General features: G+C 27.9%; 2 protein-coding genes across 4 annotated transcripts in view; one reads left to right on the top strand and one right to left on the bottom strand.

Moving 5' to 3' along the window:
• The window catches only part of LOC107444927 (glycogen debranching enzyme), a 43654-nt gene extending 22818 nt beyond the window's left edge, over positions 1 to 20836 (bottom strand). The window contains exons 1-11 of one of the 2 annotated variants that reach the window (XM_016059198.4): positions 20729 to 20836; positions 17655 to 17792; positions 16244 to 16466; positions 12639 to 12978; positions 11477 to 11695; positions 11289 to 11397; positions 8743 to 8863; positions 5840 to 6043; positions 2967 to 3291; positions 1532 to 1655; positions 771 to 934 (exon numbers count right to left, since the gene is read on the bottom strand). In XM_016059198.4, coding sequence (XP_015914684.2) covers positions 771 to 934; positions 1532 to 1655; positions 2967 to 3291; positions 5840 to 6043; positions 8743 to 8863; positions 11289 to 11397; positions 11477 to 11695; positions 12639 to 12978; positions 16244 to 16466; positions 17655 to 17748 — 1923 coding nt within the window. In that variant the 5' untranslated portion in view covers positions 17749 to 17792; positions 20729 to 20836. Of the gene's footprint in view, positions 1 to 770; positions 935 to 1531; positions 1656 to 2966; positions 3292 to 5839; positions 6044 to 8742; positions 8864 to 11288; positions 11398 to 11476; positions 11696 to 12638; positions 12979 to 16243; positions 16467 to 17654; positions 17793 to 19421; positions 19618 to 20728 lie in introns of those variants that run through there. The other variant, XM_087160310.1, reaches the window with a different exon arrangement.
• A 55-nt stretch (positions 20837 to 20891) lies between these two features.
• On the top strand, positions 20892 to 25664 carry Stlk (Ste20-like kinase). Of its 2 annotated transcripts, none has more exons than XM_016059202.4 (2): positions 20892 to 21040; positions 24279 to 25664. In XM_016059202.4, the coding sequence occupies exon 2, from the start codon at positions 24358 to 24360 to the stop codon at positions 25543 to 25545; it is 1188 nt and encodes a 395-aa protein (XP_015914688.1). In that variant the 5' UTR covers positions 20892 to 21040; positions 24279 to 24357; the 3' UTR covers positions 25546 to 25664. The 2 variants fall into 2 exon arrangements, with proteins under 2 accessions (XP_015914688.1, XP_015914687.1); XM_016059201.4 differs by having other exon boundaries at positions 21001 to 21314.
• Positions 25665 to 26316: the final 652 nt, after the last annotated feature.

The following is a 26316-nucleotide window of genomic DNA, read 5'->3' as shown; positions in this document are numbered from 1 at the left end:
CTGAACACTTCATTCTTTTTTTATTAACCCAAGCATTGAGCCCTAGGGTAAAATAAAACAGAAATTTTTATGCATCGCACTATTTCCCTAAATCAATTACATGGAGAGTATAGGATTTTTTATTTTTTTTTTTTGCTGCAGGAAAGAATCTGAAACTTCGGACAAAGCCGGCACTAATACTCAGAGAGATAAACAATCAAGTGCTTGCATTTGTGCAAGTTAATACAGAAATTTCTCCTTAAAACACATCTTTCTCATTAAATAACAAAGGGAAAGCAGTTAAATTGACAAGTGAAAAAACAAGAAATGCAAACACTCAGTCGGTTATAATAAAGTAATTTGAAAATCAACCTATGTTTTTAGATTATAATATTTATCAATTCTAATAACATGTTATAAGAGACTATTATCAAAGAGACAATTTTACCAAAATAATATTAAAGACGCATACTGTACATTTAATTAATATCACTATACACAGCAGTATTCCTTAAAAATCAGCTCAGAAATCAAAAATTGTTTTAAAATCAATATTTAAGAACGTTTAATTTTAAAATATCTATTTTATTATTCAAGTATAAAATACTATATAAGAAAATTTTAGAGGAAGGATTATAATATATTGTTAAATCATAAGTTAAACAATTTAGAAGGGCAATATTCATTTTGCTGAACATGCTCTTTAAAGAAATATGCTTATAAAAAAAACCATTCATGTTTCATTAAAAAAAAGATTGTGCAAAATAGATTTAAATAGTGAAACAATTTACTTGCATGGGACACATATTGTCATGAGTAATGTCCATGAAAACAGCATGAGCAATTGATTTTGTGAGTGGACGAGTAACAGGATGCATGAAAGCTCCGACACTAGACCCACCGTATCTATATACAAGTCTTCCTTGTTCATGGCTGTCAGGAGCCTGCATGGCCTCTAAATTAAACAATAAATAAATGTTTAGTTTCAGTTAGTTTTCTAAATAAATGTTTAGTTTTTTCTTCTTCTTAAGGATGAATTTATTTTTACACTATTTTAATACATTCTAAAAAATAATAGTTTTACTCCTGCTTTTCTGACTATTGGCATTTTCAAAAAAAATCCTGACAAAGCCTCTTTATTAACATACAATAATAGAAATTCAGCAATGAATAAAATGTTTAAAATCGATTTTTTGAGCTTCGCCATTTTAGTACTTTATGTTAATTTTTTAGATTAGAATAAAGCAGAACCTAGAGGGTGTGTTACAAAATGAATAAACCAATAGGTCAAATAGGGTTACTTTCTCTGAAGACAAATCTGCAATAAAAATAGGAGTCCATACTTAAAATTTTAAAGTTCCCCCCTCCCTTTGCCTCCAGAGATGGGGTGGAAGACCAAGTTTAATACCATTAAGAATACTTTAAAAAAAAAGTGTACGAGTCTTTTTTCACTTTTTTAATCCAATGTATATATCATAAGATATTTGACGGTTTCTGAACTTCCTATACTCCCTGCATAAATATATATAAAAATTAGAAATTAATACTTTACCACGAATAAGAGCTGTGATTCCTAGTCGATTGACAAATATGTTGTCAATACCTTCACTTGATGTAAATAATTCAGCAACAACAAATAAATCAGATCTGACTTCTCGTGCTTTATCGATTAAGTACTAGATAAGAAAAATAAAATTTCAAAATCTAAAACGTAAAAGAAGAGCACCAAAAGTGCATTAACTTTTTTAATCATAAGAAAATCATTTATAAAAGATTACACATTGCTTTCAAATTCTCTTTTTTACTAATGTAATTATAAAATTTTCATAATTGTATTAATGCATTTATTAATGTTATACATTAGAATTAATAACATTTGATCTGAATTGGTAACTTATATTTCCTTCTGTTACAAAAGTGCCCTCTTCTGAGGAATGCTCTATGAGCTAATTATCAGATTTCAATTACCAGATTATAGTTTAAATAAATATTCATCATTTTTTTCCAAAATCATTCAGAAAAAGCAAAATATTTGGAAGATCAAACTTAAACAAATGCATTTCAATTATGTAAACAATTGATAAAATTAATTTAGATTTGAATAGCATTAGAAAGTCTAATGGTTCCAACATGCCTTAATTGCAAAATTAAAACCATTTAAAGTTCAACTTACATAAATTTTAACTTATTTAATTCTTGTAGTATGTTCTCTATAATAAAGCAGAAACAAAATTTTCCTGAAAGAAGAATTTTTTATACATATTTTGCTCACTAGTTTGATATTTACCCCTCAGGATGAGTCAGCAGCTATTCAACTCGTATCACAAACAAGTCGTTTTTCAACATTCAAACTAATATTTAAAAAACTAATCAGTAAAGCTAAATAGAAAGATCTATTTAGTAGCTTTAAGAAGAAAAAAACTTTGTAAAGAAAGGTTTTTAGTTAACATACTAATCTTTAAAACTCAGTGTTTTAAACAATATTTTTCAAGTTTCTAAATTCTGCTACATTTCGGTAAATTTTTTTGTACCATCAAATTTTTTTCAAAATATGAGAAATTAAAAAATACACAAACAAAATCTTTAAAAAAAACTTACATTTTAAGAGGTACATTTACATTTCAAATGAAAAGGCATGAAAAAAGTTTTGTCTCAGAACACAAATCTAAACTATTCAAAGCGTAGTCAGGCCCTGAATACTACATCAAACTAAATGAAAATATTTATCTTAAATAACTTGAATAAAAAATACTTATAGTACGACTTTCTCAACAGAATGAAACTTAAAATATACATCTGATGAAAAAAAAAATTTACAAATCAATTTTCAGATTCAATTACGTATCTGAAAACGTTGTACAAAATGAAATCTTTAAATAAATTATAAGACTTATAAGTAAAAACTTATACAAAAATAAGCAATAACATGTTTTTACAACATCTACATTATTTCACACAAGGGTAAAAAAAAATGCTTTTGAACTTACCTCAGCAACATGAATGGGAGTACTGTGGCAGTTATCCAAACGCAGGCCATAAAATGCTCGAGACAATTGCTGAACATATTCGGTCATGAATTTCCACAAGAAAGGTGAATCTTCTGGTTTCTTTCCATACCTCAGTTTCACACTGTCTCCCCAGGCTACTAACTCACGCCTTATGTAAACATTGCAGTCCGCTGCTGCAAAATTTTTTAATGGGTCTGCACCCATAACCCATCCATTATGAGCCATAATAAAGCACGCTTGAGGAGAAAACATAAGCTTTTCATCTGATTGGAGATCTATGTCTTTGCCATAATGAAGGAAATATCTAAAAAAAATAATAACTTTATACTAACAACATTTCAAATTAAAAAAGACAATTTCAATTCTTTTTTTCCCTTCTCTTTCTACAAAATACAGGAAATATTTTTGACAATGAATTCCTAATCACGCTATAAGTTCTGATACAATTTTAAAGGAGTTAAAAGAAAAATTTAGCTATCAAATTTAAAAACAAATTTTTGTAAAAATTTATTTTACCTTTAAATTTAACACATGGCACCCTTTACTACAAAATAATCACATTTTGAATTCTCACAAATAATCTCTGAGTCTCATAGGCCAATCATCAATCAAGTCAACTATTGCTGCTTTCCTTAAAGAATATTAAAGATTTTTTAAATTTAAATGCCCTTTTTTTGCACCCTTCTAACACGAAGACCGACCACAATAGTATAGAATTTGAAATGCAGAAAAATCAATCTTTGTTTCCTAGGAAATCTAGCACATTTTCTTTCAAATACTGCTGGGTCATCTTACTTATGAGCAGAAGTTGAGTCCTGTTGAAAAAATCCAATAGTCTCCATTGAACACACTAAACATCAGAACTATCACTATTGGTTTTCAGATAGCGCATCAATAAACTTTTGCTACAGATTTAGTTTCACTCTAACAAAAGTAAGTCTCTGTTTCACCTTCATAACTAACACATTACCAAAAAATTACGGACGCCAAATGACTAGCTCACTGCAAACATTTTTTTTTTCTATCTTTAACTGCTTGAGCTCACCTTATGTATACACAGTCATTCTGGTGGTTGGTGGTAAAATAAAACAAACCTTATGTATACACTATTATTCTGGCAGTTGAAGTAAAATATAGCACACCTTACGTATACACTATTATCCTGGCGGCCTGGCGGTTGAAGGTAAAATAAAACACACCTCATGTATACACTATTATTCTGGCGGTTGAAGTAAAATAAAACACACCTTATGTATACACTATTATTCTGGCGGTTTAAGTAAAATAAAACACACCTTATGTATACACTATTATTCTGGCGGTTGAAGTAAAATTAAACACACCTTATGTATACACTATTACTCTGGCAGTTGAAGGTAAAATAAAACACACCTTATGTATAAACTATTATTCTGGCGGTAGAAGTAAAATTAAAGACACCTTATGGACACACTATTATTCTGGCGGTTGAAGGTAAAATAAAACACACCTTATGTATACACAATTATTCTGACGGTTGAAGGTAAAATAAAACTTGACTAGGAATCAATAAAACTTGAATGACAGAATAATAAAACTTGACTTCTACTTAAAAAATTTGTTCCTCTTAAAACACAATTCATCTGCAACCATTATGAGCATGACTTGCAATAGTGATATTGATTTAAGGTACATTTGATATACTTGAATTCATTTGGAAAAAAATATCACATTTTTCTTTGGAAAGAATAAGCTTTTACTAATAAATTTTCCTATAAAAAATAAAACTCTTTTTCTGATCCATTTCTCATAATTAAAGCATAATATCAAGTATAAAATATCTAATTATTATATATTACCAATAATAAATTAGTAAATTAGAAACTCAGAAATCCCAATCAGACAACATCGCAACATATATCACCTCAGTGGGGGATAAGTAATGAATGATTTGGTAGCAGTTACGGCCAAGTAAATGTTAGAGCTCTCTTGAAACAAACTATTATTAATATTATAGTAGTAATTAAATATTTACTTATGAAGAGAAGAAATTAATAAGAAATTTGAACTTGAAAAACAAGATAATAAATGTTATCTTGTTAGGCTAAGAAAATCTAATCACACAGATATACAAGTACAGAATGTTTTCCTAATTTTCATCAATGAACCTGGTTGGACACTTCTACTTGCAGTTTTAACCAAGAAAAAAAAACTTGACATTTATAAGTACTTCCCAATACATTATTTTTCTTGATATTCTCTCAGCTGTCAGTACAATTTTTTGGAAAGAAATGTTCTGTATAAATCACTATGATCAACATCCACATTTTCAAGTTTTGAATTCAAATTCATCTTTCTAAAGCTCTTTTAACTTTATCCGTGGAATATTAAATTTTTTAAGGACAAAAATATTATTCTTATTGATTTACTTTTAAAAAAATATGCCTTTTTTACTCTCTTTTTGACACAAACCAAAAATATGTTCTCGTTTCGAACCTAATTTTAAAAGTGTTTGCCATCAAAAATCCCAGATCAGGGCAATACCCATATATGAATTATAACCTATCATTATCATATTATATATATATTCATGTCATTAAATGAGCATTAGCTGTCAAACACTCAGGGTTTGATGCACTAAGTTACAAATATTTATCAATAGTAATTATGCAATTATAAATATTTTTTACTGATATCTAAATTGGGTTTGATTCATTTTCAAATTAAGAATTATCACAAAAGAAATTTAAAAAGAAAGAATGAAATAAAGAAAGAAAAACTTTAAAAAAAAAAAGATGGAAGAAGTTTTGGATAAAATAGTCATTAATGTTATTGAGGGCAGTGAATGAAAGAATTGTTAAAGCAACACTTACGGAGCTGCCAATGGATATTTGGCAGAAACTTCTTTATACTGTGGACCATTAGAGTCTAATCGCTCATAGCGAATTGCAGAAATGACATTTTCAACAGCAACATAAAAGTGACCATCGATTTCAGCTCGTTTGGCATTGTTAAGCTCTTCTAGAGTACATCTCAAGCTATCACAGCATCTTTCTATCTCTTCAGGCTTAGTAATTCTAAATTTGATAGTTAATATTTAAAAACAACACAATAACAAAACAGAAACATCTAAACATTTATTTCTTAAATAATAAATTTATTATTTCTGAAATGCATCGTAAAAAAATAATGAGTTTTCTCGATTGTCACAGTTCAAAATTTGGAATTTAAGAATTTCTGGTTAATAGATATATTATAACAATGAAACTTAAAGAAATTCAAGTAAGGACATTTTACGAAGCTTTTGAGAGCAAAATAAAAATTTATAAATTATTGATGCCCTAAATTATTTCCTTTCCACTCATGTTCTTTAAAAGTAATGGCAAAAATCCTCAAAAAATATTATATTCCATACAAAGAACTTAATATAATTATATAACAAGGGTGTAAATAAAGAAATTTGGTCACGAATCCTAAGGACCAGTAACTAAAAGATACTACTAATCTGTGTACATTTTCACTGGCCTGTTTACAATTCTATTAAATCCTTAAAAAAATTATAAAGTGAATTCAATTGAAACATTACAATAGAGAGAATGTGCAACATTCACAATTATGATGATGTACACTTTTCTATGACAAAAAAGCAGACCAAAGTACAAAGCCAAAAATTAAAACACAAAAGTATCAAATGATTCATTTACTTTAACCACTGATCTGAGGGACCAGTGATAATTATTTTACGGTGAGCCCAAACAAATTTTAGCAGTCTGGACAAGCAGACTACCATTAATTTTGAACCCTGCATATAATATGGTTTAACCCCTTAATGGCTGCATAATTTCGAGAAAAAAAATGATCATAAAAGTGCTTTCCTTTATTATTATTATTCAAGAAAATTAGATTCCTTTTAAATTTTCAGCTTGAACTTAAAAAAATTATTTTTTAGGAAAACGCAATCATTAAGGGATTTAAAAAATATATTTGATCATAGAATGCAAACTATATATATTCACAAAGATAAAAAGCAACTAAAATAAGATTACGAGAAATATATAACAAATATACAAATTTGATGTGCGCTAATATCTAGTTTAAAATAAACTATCTTTAAACACATTAAAAATAGTCTGGTACTACCATCTGGTTCATAGAATAACCATCTCACGTCTGTTTCTGGTTTAAAACACTCCAACTCAAAAATATCACGACATGAGAAACGGGTGTGAAACTCCAGCCCATTATTTTGATGGAAATGGATATAAAGGTATTAAGTTGAGTTTTTAAACTTTTACAGACAAAAAAGCATTAAGTTTTATCATCAGTTTGACCCAAATTAGTTTGTGCATGTTAATTTTATGAAAAATCAAATGCATCTCATTCAAAAGAACTTTGGGCAAAACAAGAGTCCAGTTCCTCTATCCAACAGGAAATCACTTAAACAAAACTTGGAAAACTGGCAATCAAAGAATATTTTCAAAATAATATTCCAGCATGTAAAAACGAGAAAATACAAATTATACTGAAATTTCTGCTATGAATGCGTTTCCTCAGGATGATAATTAAATGCAACATAAACAAGCCTGGGATAACTATTGATAATCAAGGAAGCACTTAACAAAGTCATCATAGCTCATATATAAAATGAAATAAAATATTTTTACTACTTCAGTAATAATTGTCATCATACAGTGCTCGAAATAAACAGTCCAAATTAATTTCAAGCTAACAATTGGATTCTTAAAAATTATTTTCGTGTTTAGAAAGGCCCAACTAAAATTGGCTAATGAAATTGTACAATAATAATTTATGGTATGAAATCAGACACAAATGTACTTTCTCTGTATTTCTGTAATTTTGTATAATGTATTTTTTTTCTAAAATATTTAGATTATTATCCTCCAAGTTATAAAGGTCAGGAGCAATCTGAAAGATAAACTTAATCTAGTTTAGTTAACATACTACTCAAAAGTTTGGGTTTCTTAATGTTATTCTTACATTGTTCAGGTTACCACAATTTAAGAGCAGAAATATTTTAATTTGAGTAGTTAGTTTAAGTATTAACTACTCAAATTAAAATATTTCTGCACTCATAAACTTGTAAAATTCTTATAAAACTTCCAACTTTCAAAGTAATTCAACCCGAAAATTACTTTTAATCAATATTATTAGCTTAATTAATAACAAGCAATTATAAGGTGTAACTTTAAGATATAAAAATTCAAAGAAACTCCTTTAATTTTGGTATCTATCAGTACACATATTTAATTAATTTTGTTCAAAATTAAGATCTTGTCAAATAAAATTATTATTATTTTGAGATTATAAATAAGTTTGCAAAGCCTCTTAAGATAAATTCAATCTTTAAAACAAGAAATAATCACTAAAAAGTTGTTTTTTGGTTATATTCAGGCAAACAAATTTTATAAATGAGTACAAACATATTTTGATGAAAGTAATTAGTTTCATGGATATGGCAAAAGTGAAACTAATAATAAAAAAAGCAAAGATTAAATCAAGCTTATAACTAAACCATTAGAATCATATTTTTCAGACTGCAGCTACCTTCCTACCATAACTTGAAAGGAAAAATTATTCAGCGAGAAAACAAATGTGTGCTTTCATTTTAGAAAAATTTAATTATCTCCTGATAAACTACTTTTGATGGGTTTCTTAAATGAAAAAGTTTGCACACATAAAAATCAGACCATTCAATTACAAGGTATAACATTCTCAACTTAGTGTGCTAAAAATTTTAAGCAACTTTGATACTTACTGTGTGGGTGCATAAATATAAGAGGCCAATTTTACATCAACAGTACTTTTGAATCTTCTATATTCTGGATCCTGAATGATTTTCAATTCTCCTGGGAGAGTTTCTATTTTTCTATTGGAATCTATAAAAATTAAATTCCTTAACATCACTCTTTATTTATAGAACAGTTCTTGTTGATCGAATAAATTGTAAATTAAATAAATATAAGATTCATGAACCAAAAGAAAGTTCTCGATTATTCGGATCGCGACTATCCAGCCTAATAAAAGATGAGGAATATTGTAACCAGGGTGCGTAGCCAAATCTTTGAATAAAAAATAAGCACTTATTAAAAACTTTTCAAGCACTTTACAAAAATTTTCAAGCACTCAAAAAATTCATATTCAATGAATGATATTATTGAAAAACAAAAACTTTTTTATAAAGAGTTTTAGCGTTAAAAAAAAAACCCAAAAAGAAACGGACATAAATCAAAACAATCAGTACTTTCCCACATCACCGAGTGAATTCAACTTGACCCTGAACTCAGAACAAAAGTACCCTTACCCCCTACGTCAAAAAAGTGTTAGAAGTAAAATAAAATAAACAAGAATAAAATTAAATTAAATTAAAAAGAAAAACATTTCATAAGGATCTGATATTCTCTATCCGAATTGGAGCACTCGGGTTTCGATTTTAAGTGTGCGCGCATGCGCAAGTCATAACGTAGGTACGACATGAAGTCCACGTGAATGATTACGTAGCAAACACCCCATTTTTCGTGAAATGCATGGGATTCACCAGATATCACTGAAGAAAAAAAAAATTTGTGGAAAAAAGCACTTTTTAAAAACACCATCTGAAAAAAGCACCTTTAAAAGCTTTTAAAAACGAAATCCCCAAAAAAGTACCTTTAAGTACTTTTTACAAACGCTACACACCCTGTGTAACTGATTATTAGCAAAACCCATCCTAAGATGAGGGAGAAGAGGAGAAAAATGAGGGACGCTAAAAGCGGTCTCCTACCACAAACCCACTCCTATCAGCATGTCGAGAGCCAAACTGTGTATTTAAATTCTTTCTAGTCAAAATTTTTCATATTTGCATAGTTTATTAATAAACGAACATGTGCTTTTAATTATATGGGGGGTAGGAGAAAGAACTACATCCTATTTGGATTTCTTGTTGTACCCAGATGTACCAACTTTCCAGACAGGCTATCAATAATTAGAATTACAATAATGCAGAAATGTATAAAATTAGATTACATAAAATATATATCAAGTTCCAATTAACACAATTTTGAAGAGTAAAGGTTACTTAATTCCATATAGGCATATAATAGTAATAAAATTAAGCATGAATTATTATTAAATAGAAAAAGTATACTCTCTACTAAATCACTTGTATAAAATTAAATATTATAAGATACTAAAATTTCATAGTTCAATAAAAAGTGAAAAAATAAAATTGATTATTTGAAGTTAACGTTCAGGTTTTTGATTAAATTAAAACTAGTCTTTTTTCTCTCTTTATCCTCCTGTATTTAAACAATTAAAAATTCTTACCCAAAGCATTTCAGATTTGAGTTTATGCTCTTTTGTTTTTCTATAAAGAGAGAAATTAAAGTTTCAGAATAACTTGTTGGATTGGGGAAACATTAGATTTCCTTGCTTTTTATCCTCATTTCTATTAAATTGCCTTTGTTTTTTATTTGTTTTTAGAATTGTTTAAGTAGTAGAAAAAATTACAATGGATAACAACTTTCTTTTTCTGTTGCATGAAATTTTTAACAGGTCGTAGATACTTTCATAACACTGATTTCAAATCTGCACTGAGTTTTTCTCTCCAAGCAATTTTTTATTGACATTTTTGGTTTATTTTTTGTAGAAATGCACAAGTTTAAAACCTTATGTATGACAGAAGGCCGTGTAAATGTTGTAAAACGTCTAGGGAAGTTAGGATTATCAACAAGACTAAAATTGTATAGGAACCCATGCACGATAATGTCCTCAGATGCCACTAGGAATGCTTTCTTATTATGAACAGATTTTTCAAATGCTTCTGAACAGGTCATAATAGGGAAGTGCCCCTAGCTATGTGCGACAACATTTCTGAATCAATTTTAATCCTGATGATGTGCCCCAACTGCCCTTGAAGTTTATTGCAACATTTATGTGACTCCTTGTTACTTATAAAAAAAATTTAAACTTGTACATTTAAAAAAAAAAAAATAGAGTAAAAATGTAATTTTTAAAAAAAAATTGTAGCTTTAAGAGTAAAACTAATTTCAAATTTGAAATCCCCATACCCAGATCAGGCAAGATCAAGTAATTTATTCCCCAGTATTAATTCTTGCAAATAATAAAATTTCATAACTCTTGGTAGTTAAGGAACAAAAACTTATTTTAAACAAATAATGGAAAATGTCAAAAATTATAATTTTTATAATTCAACCATAGACCAAATTCATATTGGTTGGCCTCTTTGTATACAGCCTGACCATACGCCATGTTAGATAGAATAGTTGAGAGAAATTGAAAAAAAGTATAAATCACACAGCTAACCTTGTAAGTACTTTCTAAACTCTTTCACTACTTCAGCAACATCCATCATGTAAAACTCATGCAGTTTCAATTGATGTTTAAAATATCCCTTGAATGCTTCCCTAATGGCCTAAAAGGGAAAAACATTAAATAATCACAGTCATTTATAACTAATATTTAATAATAGCAAAAATGATGAGACTGCTTACATTCAGGTGGGATTCGTCATTAACAGATGGAGGGATGCCACTTCCAGTCCATTTGCCTTCACTAATTTCTATGGAAAAATAATAGATAACTCTGTCTAAAAGATATGCAGGCCTCAAATGTGGAGAGTTTATAAGGTTATATGTTGCTTCAGGGTGTTCTTGCAGCCACTCACTTTCATTAGCAGTGTGATTCAGAACTATATCAGTTATGGCTATAACCTAAAATGATTTAAAGGAAAATATAACAATAATAATGAAATTATTAGTGCATTGGCTCTGCCATCATGGAACATATCATACTCTGAAAAGAACATTGAGAAATAATTCCTTTGAAAAGTGCACTGTGAAGCAATGACAAGTGTCTTTTTTTATGCTTTCATTCTTATTTCTACAAATACAAATAAGAAAAAAAAAACTTTGCTTGTAATCATTGCATCTAACTTTAACAATTTCTTTTTTAAAAAATTTATTAAATTGGGATTTCTAAAACTCAATATCATCTCCTTTTAGAAAAGGAACTAAAAATGTTCCCACTGGCAACAAAGAAACTTTTTGAAAACAATTTTTCTTCCCAGACTATGATCAAACCAAATCTACTTATAATGAGTGGTTTAGGACTAGTTTAAGGTTCAATCATGTCTATTTAATACTAAAAAATGTGACAAGACCAGGAGGAACATCCCGGAGGATGATCCGAAGGCATGCCGCACACCCTCGGTCCCTATGCAGACTGATCCAAGTGGTCACCCACCCGCACACTGACCGTAGCCAGTGATGCTTGACTTCGGTGATCAGTCCACTGCGGGACCCACTAATTTTATATACACTAACAAAAGTGACTTTTTAGAGTAGCAGATTTAAAAGTTGATTTTTGGCTAAGGTTAGCACAATATTCAAATAAAACTCCATCAAGATGCTATCAACACTTATCATGAATTATGATCAATAATAAATTTAATAATTAAAATTTACTTCCATTTTTAAAAAATTAATCTTTTCCGCAATAACAAAAATTTAAATATTTCTAAACAACCTTATTATTAAGAAAAATAAACTATAATAAAGCCATTTTATTGATGACAGTCACTATTTTCACAATATTAAAATGATTAAAAAATTTAAAATATAATCATGTATAATTTGCAAAGAATTAGAATTTTACCTTCCATTCTTTTCTCATTTTTTCCACAAGTGTAGCAACATCATTAATAGTGCACTTCTTTTTAGGTGAATCAAAAATAGGATTTAACTTCAGTTGATTTCTTAATGAATAAGAAGAATTAGATGCGCCCAGCTCCTGAATAGGAGTAATGTGTATCATGTTATAGCCAACTTCTTTGGCTGTCCGAAGACGTCCCTCCCATTCCACGAAAGAACCGAGACTTTTAGCTAAGTAGGTTACACATAAAATACTATCAAGAGATAGTACTTCATTATCTGGCCCAAACGTTAGAGCAGGATCCACCAAAATATAACCATAGCCACAGGGTTTCAAAATATCCCTGAAATTCATAACAGAATTACATACAATTAGAAAAATGAAGTAAGAACTTACATTTTAAAATGAATTCATTCATAAGTTAAAAATAATAATTCAACTTATTAAAAAGAATAAATCAAATTTTACAGAACAAGATATTCGAAAAATGTGCAATTTTAATACAGTTTTCTTAAGCAAACAATACATTTTATTATTGAGAGACTAGAAGTGATAAATTAAAAATATCATATTAACATATCTTTACAGCACAAGCATCATCGGCACTAAGTCAGAGATGCCAACTGCTCCGGACACGCCAAAATAATTGAAAAAGCGGTAAATAACTACTAAGTAATTTTTGCAAATATTTGCTATTTCTACTTTTTTTTAAAGAGGCTTAAGTACTAAATAGTACTAAATAGTGGTGAATTATATAAGCCTACAAATTATTTAAAAATAGTGGTGGATAAAAGTCTACTAAATTGAGTTTATTAAACCAAGAATCACAATTGATAAACTACCACATTAAAATAAATATTTGCTGCCCGGAGCAAGTTGGCATCTCTGCTAAGTCATGTTATCAGTAATAGGAAGTTTTTATATGTTTTATTCTAAAAATCTTAATAAAAGAAAAACTTAAAATTTTATTTAAATTTCTTTTCAAGAAGAGCACATTTTTTTGAGAAAAATAGATAAAATAATAAATACTAATTTTAAAATTTAGCCTTGTTAGCACAGTACAACATCTGTACTGATTTAAAATCCCATTATCATGAAAAAAAAAATTAAGTTTTTTTCTAGAAAAATCTTCTATGCCAGCAACAAACAAAACAGTATATGAAACAGTGAATGCATTTTGTGCTAACATATATTTATTATCCATGACAAATACTAATTAGGTCACAAAATAAAAAAAAAATATAAAATTTCTGGAAAAAAAAAGAAACTGATTTTTGTATTAATTTGCAGCTGCATACAGGAAAACTTTGGTCTAGGAATATGGGAGGGGGAGTAGAGAACTATTAATGTGATTCTCATTTTTTGATTCTCATTCTTTATTTCTCATTTTCATATATCTCTGAAATTAAAAAACTGAAAAATTTGTTTCATACAATTAAAAAATTTTCAAAAAAAATTTCTTGGAGAAAAAAAAATCTACTCATTGTTTTTCACTCTGATAAACAAACAAATTCTGAACGCAAACCTCATTTCAAAAAATTTCTTTCATGTTAAACTAACAAAACTGAAATTATTAAATTTATTTTTCAAATAATTGTTGAAAAATATTAAATTTAAACTAGGTTTTCCTACAAATAAAAAAATCATTACCTTCTAAAAAATATATTTTTCAAGCTATTTAATCAAATTATAAACTAAATAAACGTAGCAAATAATTTTTTTGTACAAATTATCATGTAATAAGAACTGCAGACAAAAATCTTCTGATTCATATCTAAGCAACTAATTTCAGGTATACAAAAACTACTGGCTTATTTAGCAGATGTGGCAAAATGCAATTTCACATTCTAGTTAAAGTAAATGAATTATAACTTTTTGAAAGTTTATTTTACACAACAAAATTAAAACAAAGTTCACTTTTATCTCATAAAAAAGTGGAATATATTGTAATTAATACAGAGCATTTTTAATAAACAAATTGTGTATTAATTAAAAATTTCAAAAAATATAACAGTAAAGATTATTACAGTAATGAATACTACTTTGAAAAAAATAATTGTGAGTGATCAAACAAAAGTATATGTTTCACCTATCAAATTAACTAAAGCATTGTGCAGATAAATTTATTAAACTCCGCAAATGATAAAGAACAATGCTATTTATAATCCAGGAAGCAATGATGTTAAAAATAAACTTAAAGTAGGTTAGATAATAAATCAATTATGCATCATTGGGTGCTTTGAATTACCTTCCATGAAATGTGTAAATCTGGAAGTTGTATTTCTTAATTATATAAAATCTATGATACAACTTATAAAAGTTTCAGCTTTATTCAAGGTATTGCCTAACCTAAGTCAAAACCTTTCTACAACATATTTAATGATGAATGAAACATAAATTTCCGTAAAAGAAAACCCAAAATTTACATTTAGATTCACACATGTGAAACTGAGCTATAAAAGAACATAAATAATAGAACACTTTTGAAAATGAGTTATTTCAGTAGACAAATAATAATATTTAACCAATTATATTTTCTATTGCATATAAAATAGTTGTTTGTAATCTAAAAATGTTAATAAAAATATATTTTTTTTAAATAACTTTTTATATTAATATTGTAAAACAAAAAGTTTTCAAAATATTAGATTTTTCATACACATAACTGTCTTGAGTTCCGAAGTCAAACCAATTTAAAGAAAAGTCTGACCATTTAAGCCATACATATAATCAAAATTTACGAACCTATTTCACACATAAATACATAAAACTGATAAAATTTTGTAAAATCAAAATTCAGTAAAAAGTTTCTTTTTCAGTTTAAAAAAAACGAATATAACCCAAATAATTCTTTATGATTAACTATTATAACCTAATATAATATTTTTTATACTTTAAATAGTAAAATTTTTATATGCAATGTTTTAAATTTTGTATAAAACACTTAATAAAACACATAGAACATCACATTTCTGTATGCATGGTTTCTTTTTAATAAACTGTTCTGCATCATAATAAAGAAATATTTTTCAGAAATTTTTCACACTTGAAAAAATGCGAAAACAAATAACATTAATTTGCTTTTGCATAAAACCTAATTTAGATAAATTGCAAATAGCAATATGTATTTTTACATATTTTAGAAACAGATATTTTATGCTAAGCTAATAAAAATTAGAATAAAAATGTCATTCAATACTTTTGAAAAATGATTAAATGGTTTGTTTTTCTAAAGGCTGTCTCAAAACTCATCTTAATGACTCTTTCAAAATTGTGAAAGGAAAAAATCAATTAATTTAAATTACAAACAAGCAAGTTTCAAAACTAATATTCATAAGACATAAGAGCTGTCAATCTTTTTAACAACTGTATAAATTTTAATAGAGAATCTCAAAGCAATCAAAATATTTTTCTACAGTAAAAAAAATCAACAAATAAATTATTGCTTAATTTATAAAAGAATCAAAATATAAACATTTCAAGTAAAGTTTATAATTTAAAAACTTTTTAAATTCTTTGTGAGGTAAAGGTTTACAGTATTATTAGAGACATTATTAGTTATAGAATAAGAAACCTATTATGCACAATTTTAATAAATAATTACTTACCCGCCTTCTTGTATGAAGAAATAGTGGAAACTTCCGGACATTTCAAATGTAACATTGCAGTACAATGCAGTATCATCCCCTTTGTTTAAACTATCAGATTTCCAAGGTAATTCCCTGTACACAAGCCTTTTAAATCCATCTGTTGGATTTTCAGGATAATTTATAAAGAGTTTTATACTTTGTCCAAATAGAGTAGGCCCTGGTTTAAACTGAACAACTGATCCTGAAAAAAAATTAAAAGCATGAGAAAGCATAGCCAAATAATACAGAATTACTTAGCTTAATACAAAGATTTAAAAAATTTACGTTATATAAATATGTATATATTTAGAGCATGAAAAAACCTATTGTATATTCATAGAAAATAACTTCTTTTATTTGAGTAGTAAAACTCTATCCACACTCTATCCAGGTTATCAATGCTTCAAGTAATATTATCAGGTATATTTATTATATTAGGTATGTTAATGACAGATTATCTAGATTCCTTTAGGTAATATAAATAATAAAACAAGAAACAGATTACAATAATATTTCAAAACCATAAACTATAAATTATATTAGAAATTTATGTGTTGAGAAAATCTAAACAATAACCTTGTTTTATTGATTTAATTATCTTAATGCTGAACATTAATATTGCGGCATGCCTGTGTCACACTTTTCTTAAAAGTGTGAAAAACCACACCCCTTTGGTATTTTATATAATTAGCTGGTCACACTTTTTCCAAAACTGGGACAAACCACATGTCCGTAAAGGATAATGCACAATGACTTCGAGGAAGACTGCTAAAATTCATCAATTGGTGACAACTTAGTTAAAACTTCAAAACTTGACAGACACTCACACATCACCCAACTATGACCAAGCACCCAGTCTCATTTTTAGAGCTCTATCTTTAACGGGACCATATGGCCACCACAAAATTTTGATCCTAGTCCGGCAAAGTGAACAGCACCTGAGCTGGTACCCAAACTTCCACACCACAACAACAGATTTAAAGGGCGTCTTGCTGCATATACATGCGAGTTGTTTTATCTCCAACCAGCAGTGAGAGTGTCACTTTAACAGACTCAACCATCATATCGCCAATAGGCACTCACAAAGACTTAACATGTTTTGCCGAAACATCAAATACACAAAAGAAATAACCTTTTTTCATCAATTATCTTAATATTTGACTATCTGGATTGACTCATTTTTTAGTTTATTTAAATGTCTCCTTAAATAAGCATTATTTTAATAACTAAAATGGAAGGGGAAAAAAACTTGATTTTTTTTTATATTCCCAAAAACTTTATGTAGACATTACACTAAAATTAATGAAAATGTCTATCATTCTTAGAACTATAACTTATATTTCTATTATTTGCTGTTTTTAAAAAAGAAAGGAAAAATACTAATATTTACCTTTACTAACAGAAAAAAGAACGGATTGCAAGTTTTCATTTTCATTCAGGTAATGTACTCTAATCTGGATGCTTAAAGGATGGGGGCTTGCCATTTTCTTTTTCAAGTTTAAAAGATTAGGTTAGAAAAGTATCATACCTGAAAATATAAACCACTTATTTAGAAAACATAAAATAGCAAAAATCAAATTATCTTACTTATTCAAATATAGGTTATAGAAAAAACAGAGAAATAGAATATTCTACAAAAAAATCTAAAAAACAAAGTATAAAGTATTATATACATTTTTTATTCATTTATTTTTCTTATAATCATGGAAATTCGGGTTATTTTAAATCGAACCCTATTGTAAACCCTGAGGCAGAATTTTTTGGGGTTTTCCGCGACAATCCTCTCTAGCACTAATATCTTTCTGCAAGATACTTATATAATAATGACAAATGTACATGTTACTAATACATTTCTTTTCCCACCAATGCGTGTGAAAGGAATCTTTCGAAAAATGAAGGGAAAGTTTTGTCACATAATATACATTGTTATATAATAGTTCTGGAGGGGAAAAAAATCTTATGAAAATTTCGGTAGAAAAGAAAACCAAATTTTTTTTACTTCATTATTCTTTATTTTTCATTATTCCCAACAAATAGAAAAATCGTGAACATTTCTTTCCCCTCTGATGCGCGAAAAGGCACCTTTTGAATATAATTTCGGAGAAAAAAAATCTTACAAACATTTCTGCAGAAAAGAAATTTTTTATTCCACTATTCTTTATTTTCCATTTTTCTCAAATAAGAATAGAAAAATCATAAACATTTCTTTCTCCTCCATTGCGCAAAAAATGCATCTTTTAAATATAAATTTAGAGAAATAAAAATTTAAAATTTCTGCAGAAGAGAAAACCAAAATTTTTTTACTTCCTAAAGAAAAATTCTTTCTCCAAGAACTATGCAACATTCTGTAACAATGCCGCCATGATTCTGCCACAGAGATTGTAAATGGGTAGGTACTACTATTCTAGTTTGAGACCTCTAAAAAAACTTTTTATCTATATCAGGTCCCGATACTGATATAATAGGTACCTATACTAACATCTACCTATTACCCCAATATAACCAACAATTCATAAAGCATTACAAGCATCAATAATAGTTTGGTGATTTCTTAATGCCCGTAAACTTAATTTAGAATTGATAAAGAAAACTGCTGTATCTAGTACAAAAAACAAACTGACATTGTTTCATTCTTCAACTTTTTTTACAACTTGTGATTTCTAGGATTTTAAGAAACACAATCAGAATAGAGTAAGCAACTACAAACATTGAAAAAATTACCCATCTTTCTGACGACAATATGTCTTATCAGTTACACAACAAAAGACCGTAATTTTTTTTTAGCTTCATGAGGTTCTAATGTTTTTTTATTTAAAAATTCCATTGTTTTGAATGACAGAAATTTCTTTAGTCAAAACATTCAACATATAATCGATACAAAACTGGAAAATTAACTAAAAAATAAGAAATTTTTTTATAGGGTATAGATTTTTTGAAATTCATCAAAAAAACTTTGTCTTAGACTAATTTCCTTAGTGAAAACATCAACGAGATTATCTATCAATGGAAATTTAAATTATAACTTTTACGAAGAGAAAAATTACTATGAAATAATAATAAAACAAGAATTTAGAAAAAGTATAAATTAAATATTTATAAACCAATAAACCAGTATACTAATTTATAAATACTTATTAATTCTTTAATAAATGCTTACTCTGAAAAATCTCATTTCCATATTTCAGGCATAAAATTTCACAGATCAAATGAGTATCTTTAAATGAGTATCTATAACCTCTGATTACTGTTCTTTAAAACTGTACATATTTTCTAGTTATTCTGTGCTGTGCCTGAACTATCATAAAGTCTGAAAGGCCTGGTCTTAAGGCTGTCCTTAATATTACTGTGGGTCCCTTAAATGTAACAAATTATTTATTTCTATCTTTTTTCTTAAGAATTGTTAATTAGAATTACAAGTTCATGAAAATTAAAATAAATATAAGCTCAAGTTCACTAAGAAATCATGATTTACTTATAATATAAATAATTTAAAAACATGGCATGCAAACATTATTTAAATTTAGTTTAAAATTACGATAATTTGGACCCTTAACAGTTTTGTGCCTACAGCCCCCAGATTCTATATAAAATATAATTATTCTTCATATTTTTTCCATAGTTTTAAAGACAATGAAAAGCATATTGCTTATGATTATCATAAGTAAAAATATTTTAAATAATATTGTTAATATTTAAAAAAATTAATTATTAACATTTAAAAAAAATGATAACCAATAGTACTTTTATAAAAAATTAAAATTTCATCAGTAGTGTAAAAAATATAAAATATTTACCGGTTTCTGTTCTTTTTGTCTATGCTTTGGATTACTTTTAAAAATAGAGAAAAACTTAACTGTCCAATAGGAAAATAACATAACTTGAATAGTGTTTAAAATGTAACAAATAATAGTTATATAACAATTCATAATTCAATTATAAATCTTTAAAAAATAATCTTTCTGGTCAAATAAAGTAGATTCAAAACATTTTAGTCCTGGAGTTTATAAAAAGCTCCTTAAAGTTTTTTAACAGATATAACATAAATTATATATCGTAAATAATTTATTAAATGTTGGATAAAATGCGAGAATATAAAGAATTGAATTTAAATTATATAATTCCCGCTAATGTATTTAGAAGATAAATTTATATAATGTAGAATTAGAGTCTTAAAATATATACCGAAAAGGATGCATCTAAAACTAAATAACAATAAAATACTAAAGTAGGACATTAAAGATTTCGTGGAATTTAAAAACATAACATGAATTTGGGTGCAAAATAAAATCATCAATTATCTGAACTTTAGTTTAACCATTCCCCAAATCTAAAATTACTGGTAAAACTAACAAAAAAAAAGCATGAAATTATAATATAGTATGTAAAAATGTAATTTCACCAATAGCTAACAAATTTTCTTCCAAGATTTTAAGCTATATAAACATAATAAATAGTTAGATTTACCGGTGGCAGAATTTCATAACCTATCACCTGACAAGTCAAATCAAAACATTCTGAAAAAAGAAGTCACCTTCCCAGGAAAAAGCAGCCGATTCAAAGGTCAAAGTAAAAGTTGAAGTTACTTCATTTTTTATAAACGCTTTTGCCTGACTATTTCTGTTTTTTTACATGCCTCAAATTTAGTGCAGTTTTAGAACGAAAATTTCCTTCAATAATGAAAATGCCATTTGGGGACAACAATGATTTTTCTCAATGTGATCGGAAGTGCGGTAACCGCATTCTGGAACGCGCATTCGGAGACAAAATGCTAGTGAGGTGATCTCTGAAATTTCTATCATACTAGTTTTTGTTTCGTGTTTGTAACTGTCTTAGAAAGGCATAATTTTTATTTATGTTTAGTTAAACTTAGTGAATTTTTCTTATTTATAAAAATAGTAAATGTACTCCTTTTATTTTAAACCTGAGTCAGTCTTCTCTTTATATTTTTCTAATATTTAATGTTTCAAAAGCACACTGTTTAAATTATTGCATCTAGCCGATTATTGAAAACAAAGTTTTTTGTAGATAATGCGGAAGAATATTTATTCATGTAAATATAGATATATTTATTTATTATCTAATAAACTTCTTTGATCATTGAATACTTATTTGAACCTATTTCTTCTTTGTTACTAATTTTTGCAAGCAATACAATCATTGTTTCTCAATAAAAATCGACTTGTACAAAGTCATTCGGTTTTTCGAAAAACGTTACAAAATATGAGATGAAAAAGTATTAATGTTTAATAAATATGTTTAATGATTGAAGTTGACTGAAAAGGTAAATTAAGTTATATGCGTTTACTATGCATTAAAATGTTTGTCTTGTGAACAAGACAATTTGCTCTGATTAGTTTTAGGAAATTTGTGATTATTTAACATTTACTCAATAGAGTTAAATTTGGGAATCAGGGCCTCTTTTTGAAATAGTCAAAATGAAATTTTTAAAACTTCTTTAAATTTTAATTAGTGCCAATGGTGATGGCACTGGTGTTAAAATATTGAAATGTCATTGTGAAAAACTTGGTCCTTTATTTCCAACCATGCCTTGTAATCCATTCTGTTTCAGATTGATGTGTACTAACTTATCTAAGAAGTAAAAGCAACTAGTGTGCATTGCTGACCACATTGCCACCATTTTGCCACTGGTTCAGTAGTTGCGGGGCCTTTACCTCTATGACCTATAATGGGTTGTGAGATTTTTGAATTAATACTTACGTCAAAATAATTGCAAGTTTTATCAACTTTTGGGCAGTGGAATGGGAGAAACTTGAAGAAAAAAAATCTCAATGGGGCTATCTCTAAAGGCATTACTCTTAGCCACTTCTAGCAAACCTTTACACATTTTTTTTTTTATATTTAAGTTAAACAGTTTGGTGCCTTGGCAATTGGTGCAAATTGGACTGTTGTTAGAATGCTTTATATTAAAATTAATTCAAAACTTAATAATAAAATAATTGATCCATTCAAGGTCTTTCTTAAATATTGTGAAATTACTTTAGAAATTGTCAAACAGAAATTGTTTGGATAGTTATTGTATTTTTAAGGAAAAATAGAGATCCGCAAAGAAAAAAAAATTTGAGAATTTCATGCACCCGGTCACTTTTCACTGGCCACTGTATTACTTGCACCAGCGAATTGAAAAAGTACCGAACATTGTTTTAAGGTAAAAGAAGTTGGAAATATTAATATGTTCCAGTAAGATTTATTCACTTCATTTTCCTTGCATTAATGTGTAATATAAGAGTTGAAATCAAGCATATACATTTATTTAGTTCTACATTGCAGAAAAAATAATTAAGTTTTATAAAAAGATTTAAAAATAATTTTCAGCCATAGCAAAATTTCTTTTTACTTGGAGAATTAAAATGTTAAAAAATAGATGTTAGCATCACTGCCTATTTAATAAATGCTTATTAAAACATGCATTAATAATTATCTTTGTTTTTCTCAAGTTTTTTTTTTTTTTATCCTTTACCATTAGTATAACAAAAACCTCTATCTTATAGATTAGCTGAAATTATGCTTATGGCTAAATTAATTTTTATCAAGTGAAATATTGAGCATAGCTCCTAGATTGTGGTTGCGATGGATACTTATTTTTGAATGGATTAGATTCTTGAAAGTGTTGATTCATTTTTCTGTGATACCCCATACTTATTCTATGATTTTAAAAATGTATAATGCATTAATTTTACTATTTCTGAATTTCTCTTTGCAAACGCTAATAGAATGTTTTATTTTCAGCCAGAAATAAGGCGAAAAAATAACAATAACCATACTTTGTAAATGCTATCTTGCAGAGTATTTAAGTAGTTCTTTTTAAGTACATTTTAATTAGCCTTTAGTACATTTTTTGTAGTGCATTTTAAGTAGTTCTTTTATACTGGACATGTGTGGGAGAGAGAAAAATTAGAATTTTTTAATAACTTGTATTTGGTAACTAATTACAGAAAATCTGATTTCTATACCTTGAAAATTTAAAAAGATTCTAGCAGTTTTCTAAAGAGTTTTGGTTTTTGAATGATCAGAGATTTTCCAGAAATGCTATTACGAGGAATCATCTCTCATAAAAGTAGGTTTTCTCGCACACGTTTTCTTTCCTTACATCTCTCTGTTTTGGTGTACGGACGATTAATTATTATTGTTAGGTAATATCATTTCATATAAAATTTTGTCTTATGACACAAAATTTAGTTTGTGGAAAATCCCTTATTATTTAGATCTTTTTTTTTTAAGTGCGAAAACTACTTAAAAAATTACTAGAAACTTTTTAAATTTTCAAGATATTCAAATCGGAATTTTTTTTTATTGGTTACAAAGTACGATTCACTACAGAATTATGATTAAAAAAAATTTTTATTGTTTCGGTGCATGCGAAGCATAAAAGAACTACTTTAAATGGACGTATGATAAAAAAAAATTTATCCATTTTTTTTTTTTCAAATGTTATAATAATTTTGTAATTAATTGAAAAATGCATTAGAAATTTTTGCTTAGTTTTATTGAATATTTTTAAAGTTATAGCAAAAAAGCATAAGGCAAAAAGATTATTTTTTTTAAAAAATGCTCGAATCCCTAAGCATTTAACCTAAGTTTACAAAATTTTATGCAATTATTGCAATTAAAAACCAAAGTAATCTATGGGTGTTATAAGCTTGTTGTTATACATTCTGGCATAGGGTGTTCAAAAATACTTGTTTTCTTTCATAATTTATTACCGGTCTCTCAAACCTCTGAAAACATTTTTGATAAGTATGAGAAATTCCATGACTTAAACACTTCTAAAGTTACAAAATAATCCTCTTAGTATTTCTGTAGAAAGTTTATAAAAAGAAAAAGTGTTAAAAACTGAAAGTGTCTCTTCCACATTATGTAGTTCCCATGAAAGAGTAAAATTTCGAGCTATATAGTATAATAGCATTTTTTGCTGTGCCTGAATTTTCTTATTTTTTTCAATGCTGAAAATATTATTCAAATTCCTATTAAAATTGTATTTTCTTTCCATTTTCAGAAAAAAATCAAACAACTTGTTGAGTTTAAATTATCTGCTGAGAAGTGCGAGTGCATTGTCCTTTTTGGTTCCCTAATCAATGTCATGCCTGCCTGATTGTGGTTGTCCAAAAGCTGTTCAAGAGTCAACAGTTGAAGGTGATCTTGCTCATGACGAATCAGCTTACAGACCTTTATCTGAATCCATTCCTCTCTTACCCAAAGATACCACCATGATTACTTATGATGCTGATTCTTGTCAATACGCTATCGTGGCTATTATTGGAAAAGGGTTGGATGGTGCTGCTGTTATTTCTGGTGCTCAACATATCCCTACTGGACAAAAGGTTGCTATACGTCGGATTGATTTGGAACTATGTCCAGAAGATGTTACCTATATTCAAAAAGAAATTCTTATTATACGCCAATTAAGACATGAGAATATATTACCTTATTATTGTTCTTTTGTGTGTCACAATGAAGTCTGGTCTGTTATGCCATTAATGTCGTATGGATCTGCTAGAGATATTATGTATTCCCATTTCTCTGAAGGACTTCCTGAACTGGCTATAAGTTTAGTTTTAAAAGATATTCTGGCAGCTCTGGACTATGTTCATAAACGAGGATATATACATAGAAGTGTCAAAGCTAGCCATATACTTATTTCATCTTCTGGGAAAGCACTCTTGTCTGGGCTTCGCTATTCCTGCAACGTCATAAAAAATGGTAAATGGCAGAATTCTATTCACTGTTTCCCTTCAGACTCTGTGTCAAACTTAAATTGGCTTAGTCCCGAGTTACTCGAACAAAATTTAATGGGTTATAACTCAAAATCGGACATATATAGCCTAGGTATTACTGCTTGTGAACTAGCTAATGGTATTGTCCCCTTTGCTGAGATGGCTCCCACTCAAATGCTGTTGGAGAAACTTCAAGGTTACCATCCTCGTCCTTTAGATTCACGTACTTTTTACGATACTGATGATGTGCAATCGCAAAATAATTTAGCAGATGCTTATCGCTTGCGAGATTTCACTGATGCTTTTCATATTTTTACTGAATTGTGTTTGCAAAGAGATCCTTCCAGGAGACCTACCGCATTGCAATTATCGCGGCATTTGTTTATAAAACAATGTAAAAAATCAAACATTGCTTTACCAGACATTTTAGCAACAGTTACTCCAATTTCAGATCGCATTTCTCTTCCCAAAGAAGATAGTGAGAAATTTATGTTGGAGGACAAATTGCAAGAGTTAGCTTTAAATGAGCCTTGGAATTTTGATTCCTAGTTAATATACATATTTCTAACAATCAATTTTATTCTTTAAACTTTTCAGTTTTCTTAGATTAAATGTATGTAAATAAAATAATAATTTTTTCTCTCTTTGTTTATTCAAGAGATTGATTACATCATTGTTGCATTTTCTTTTGTATCATACAACTATGTATTCAACATTTAGTATCACATAACTTTTTTATTCTCCCAACAGACAATGATTCTAGAAAAATGTTACAAATAGTTTTCTTTATACATTAGAGTTGTTTAGTAATTTCTTTTTACATATTAACCCTTTGACTACGAATTTTGAGAAAAGATTTTTTTGTCCCGTTTATTATTCAAAAGAACAAATTAGGTCACAAATAAGGCAAATTTAGTATTTGGGATTTTTCTGACAAGCGGTTATCAATTTAGAGGCTGGGACATATATGTCCTGGCCGTACTTAATGGTGGGATACATATGTCCATTAGTAATTTTTCAACATTTGTTGGGACAAATGAGTCTTGTTAGTAGCCAAAGGGTTAAGTTACTTAGTTTATTTTTTCCTAATTGAAATGATACAGTTCTAACTTAAAGGTAACAGGTGAACATTTTAATTTAGATTCACTTATTTTTTTTAACTCTCCATCCCATAACAAATCTTATGAAACAGAAACTACTTCAATCTTAATTCATTAAACATAATGAATTAAGATTAATCATTAAACATAAACAATGTAATAAATTGGGTATTCTATAACTATCACCAGCTCAATATTCAACCTATTTATTTTTATAAAA

The sequence above is a fragment of the Parasteatoda tepidariorum genome, chromosome 1 (genome assembly GCF_982258835.1).
Source record: "Parasteatoda tepidariorum strain Cologne lab strain chromosome 1, Ptep-v5.0, whole genome shotgun sequence".
NCBI lineage: Eukaryota > Metazoa > Arthropoda > Arachnida > Araneae > Theridiidae > Parasteatoda > Parasteatoda tepidariorum.
This window is presented reverse-complemented; position numbering and strand designations above follow the sequence as displayed.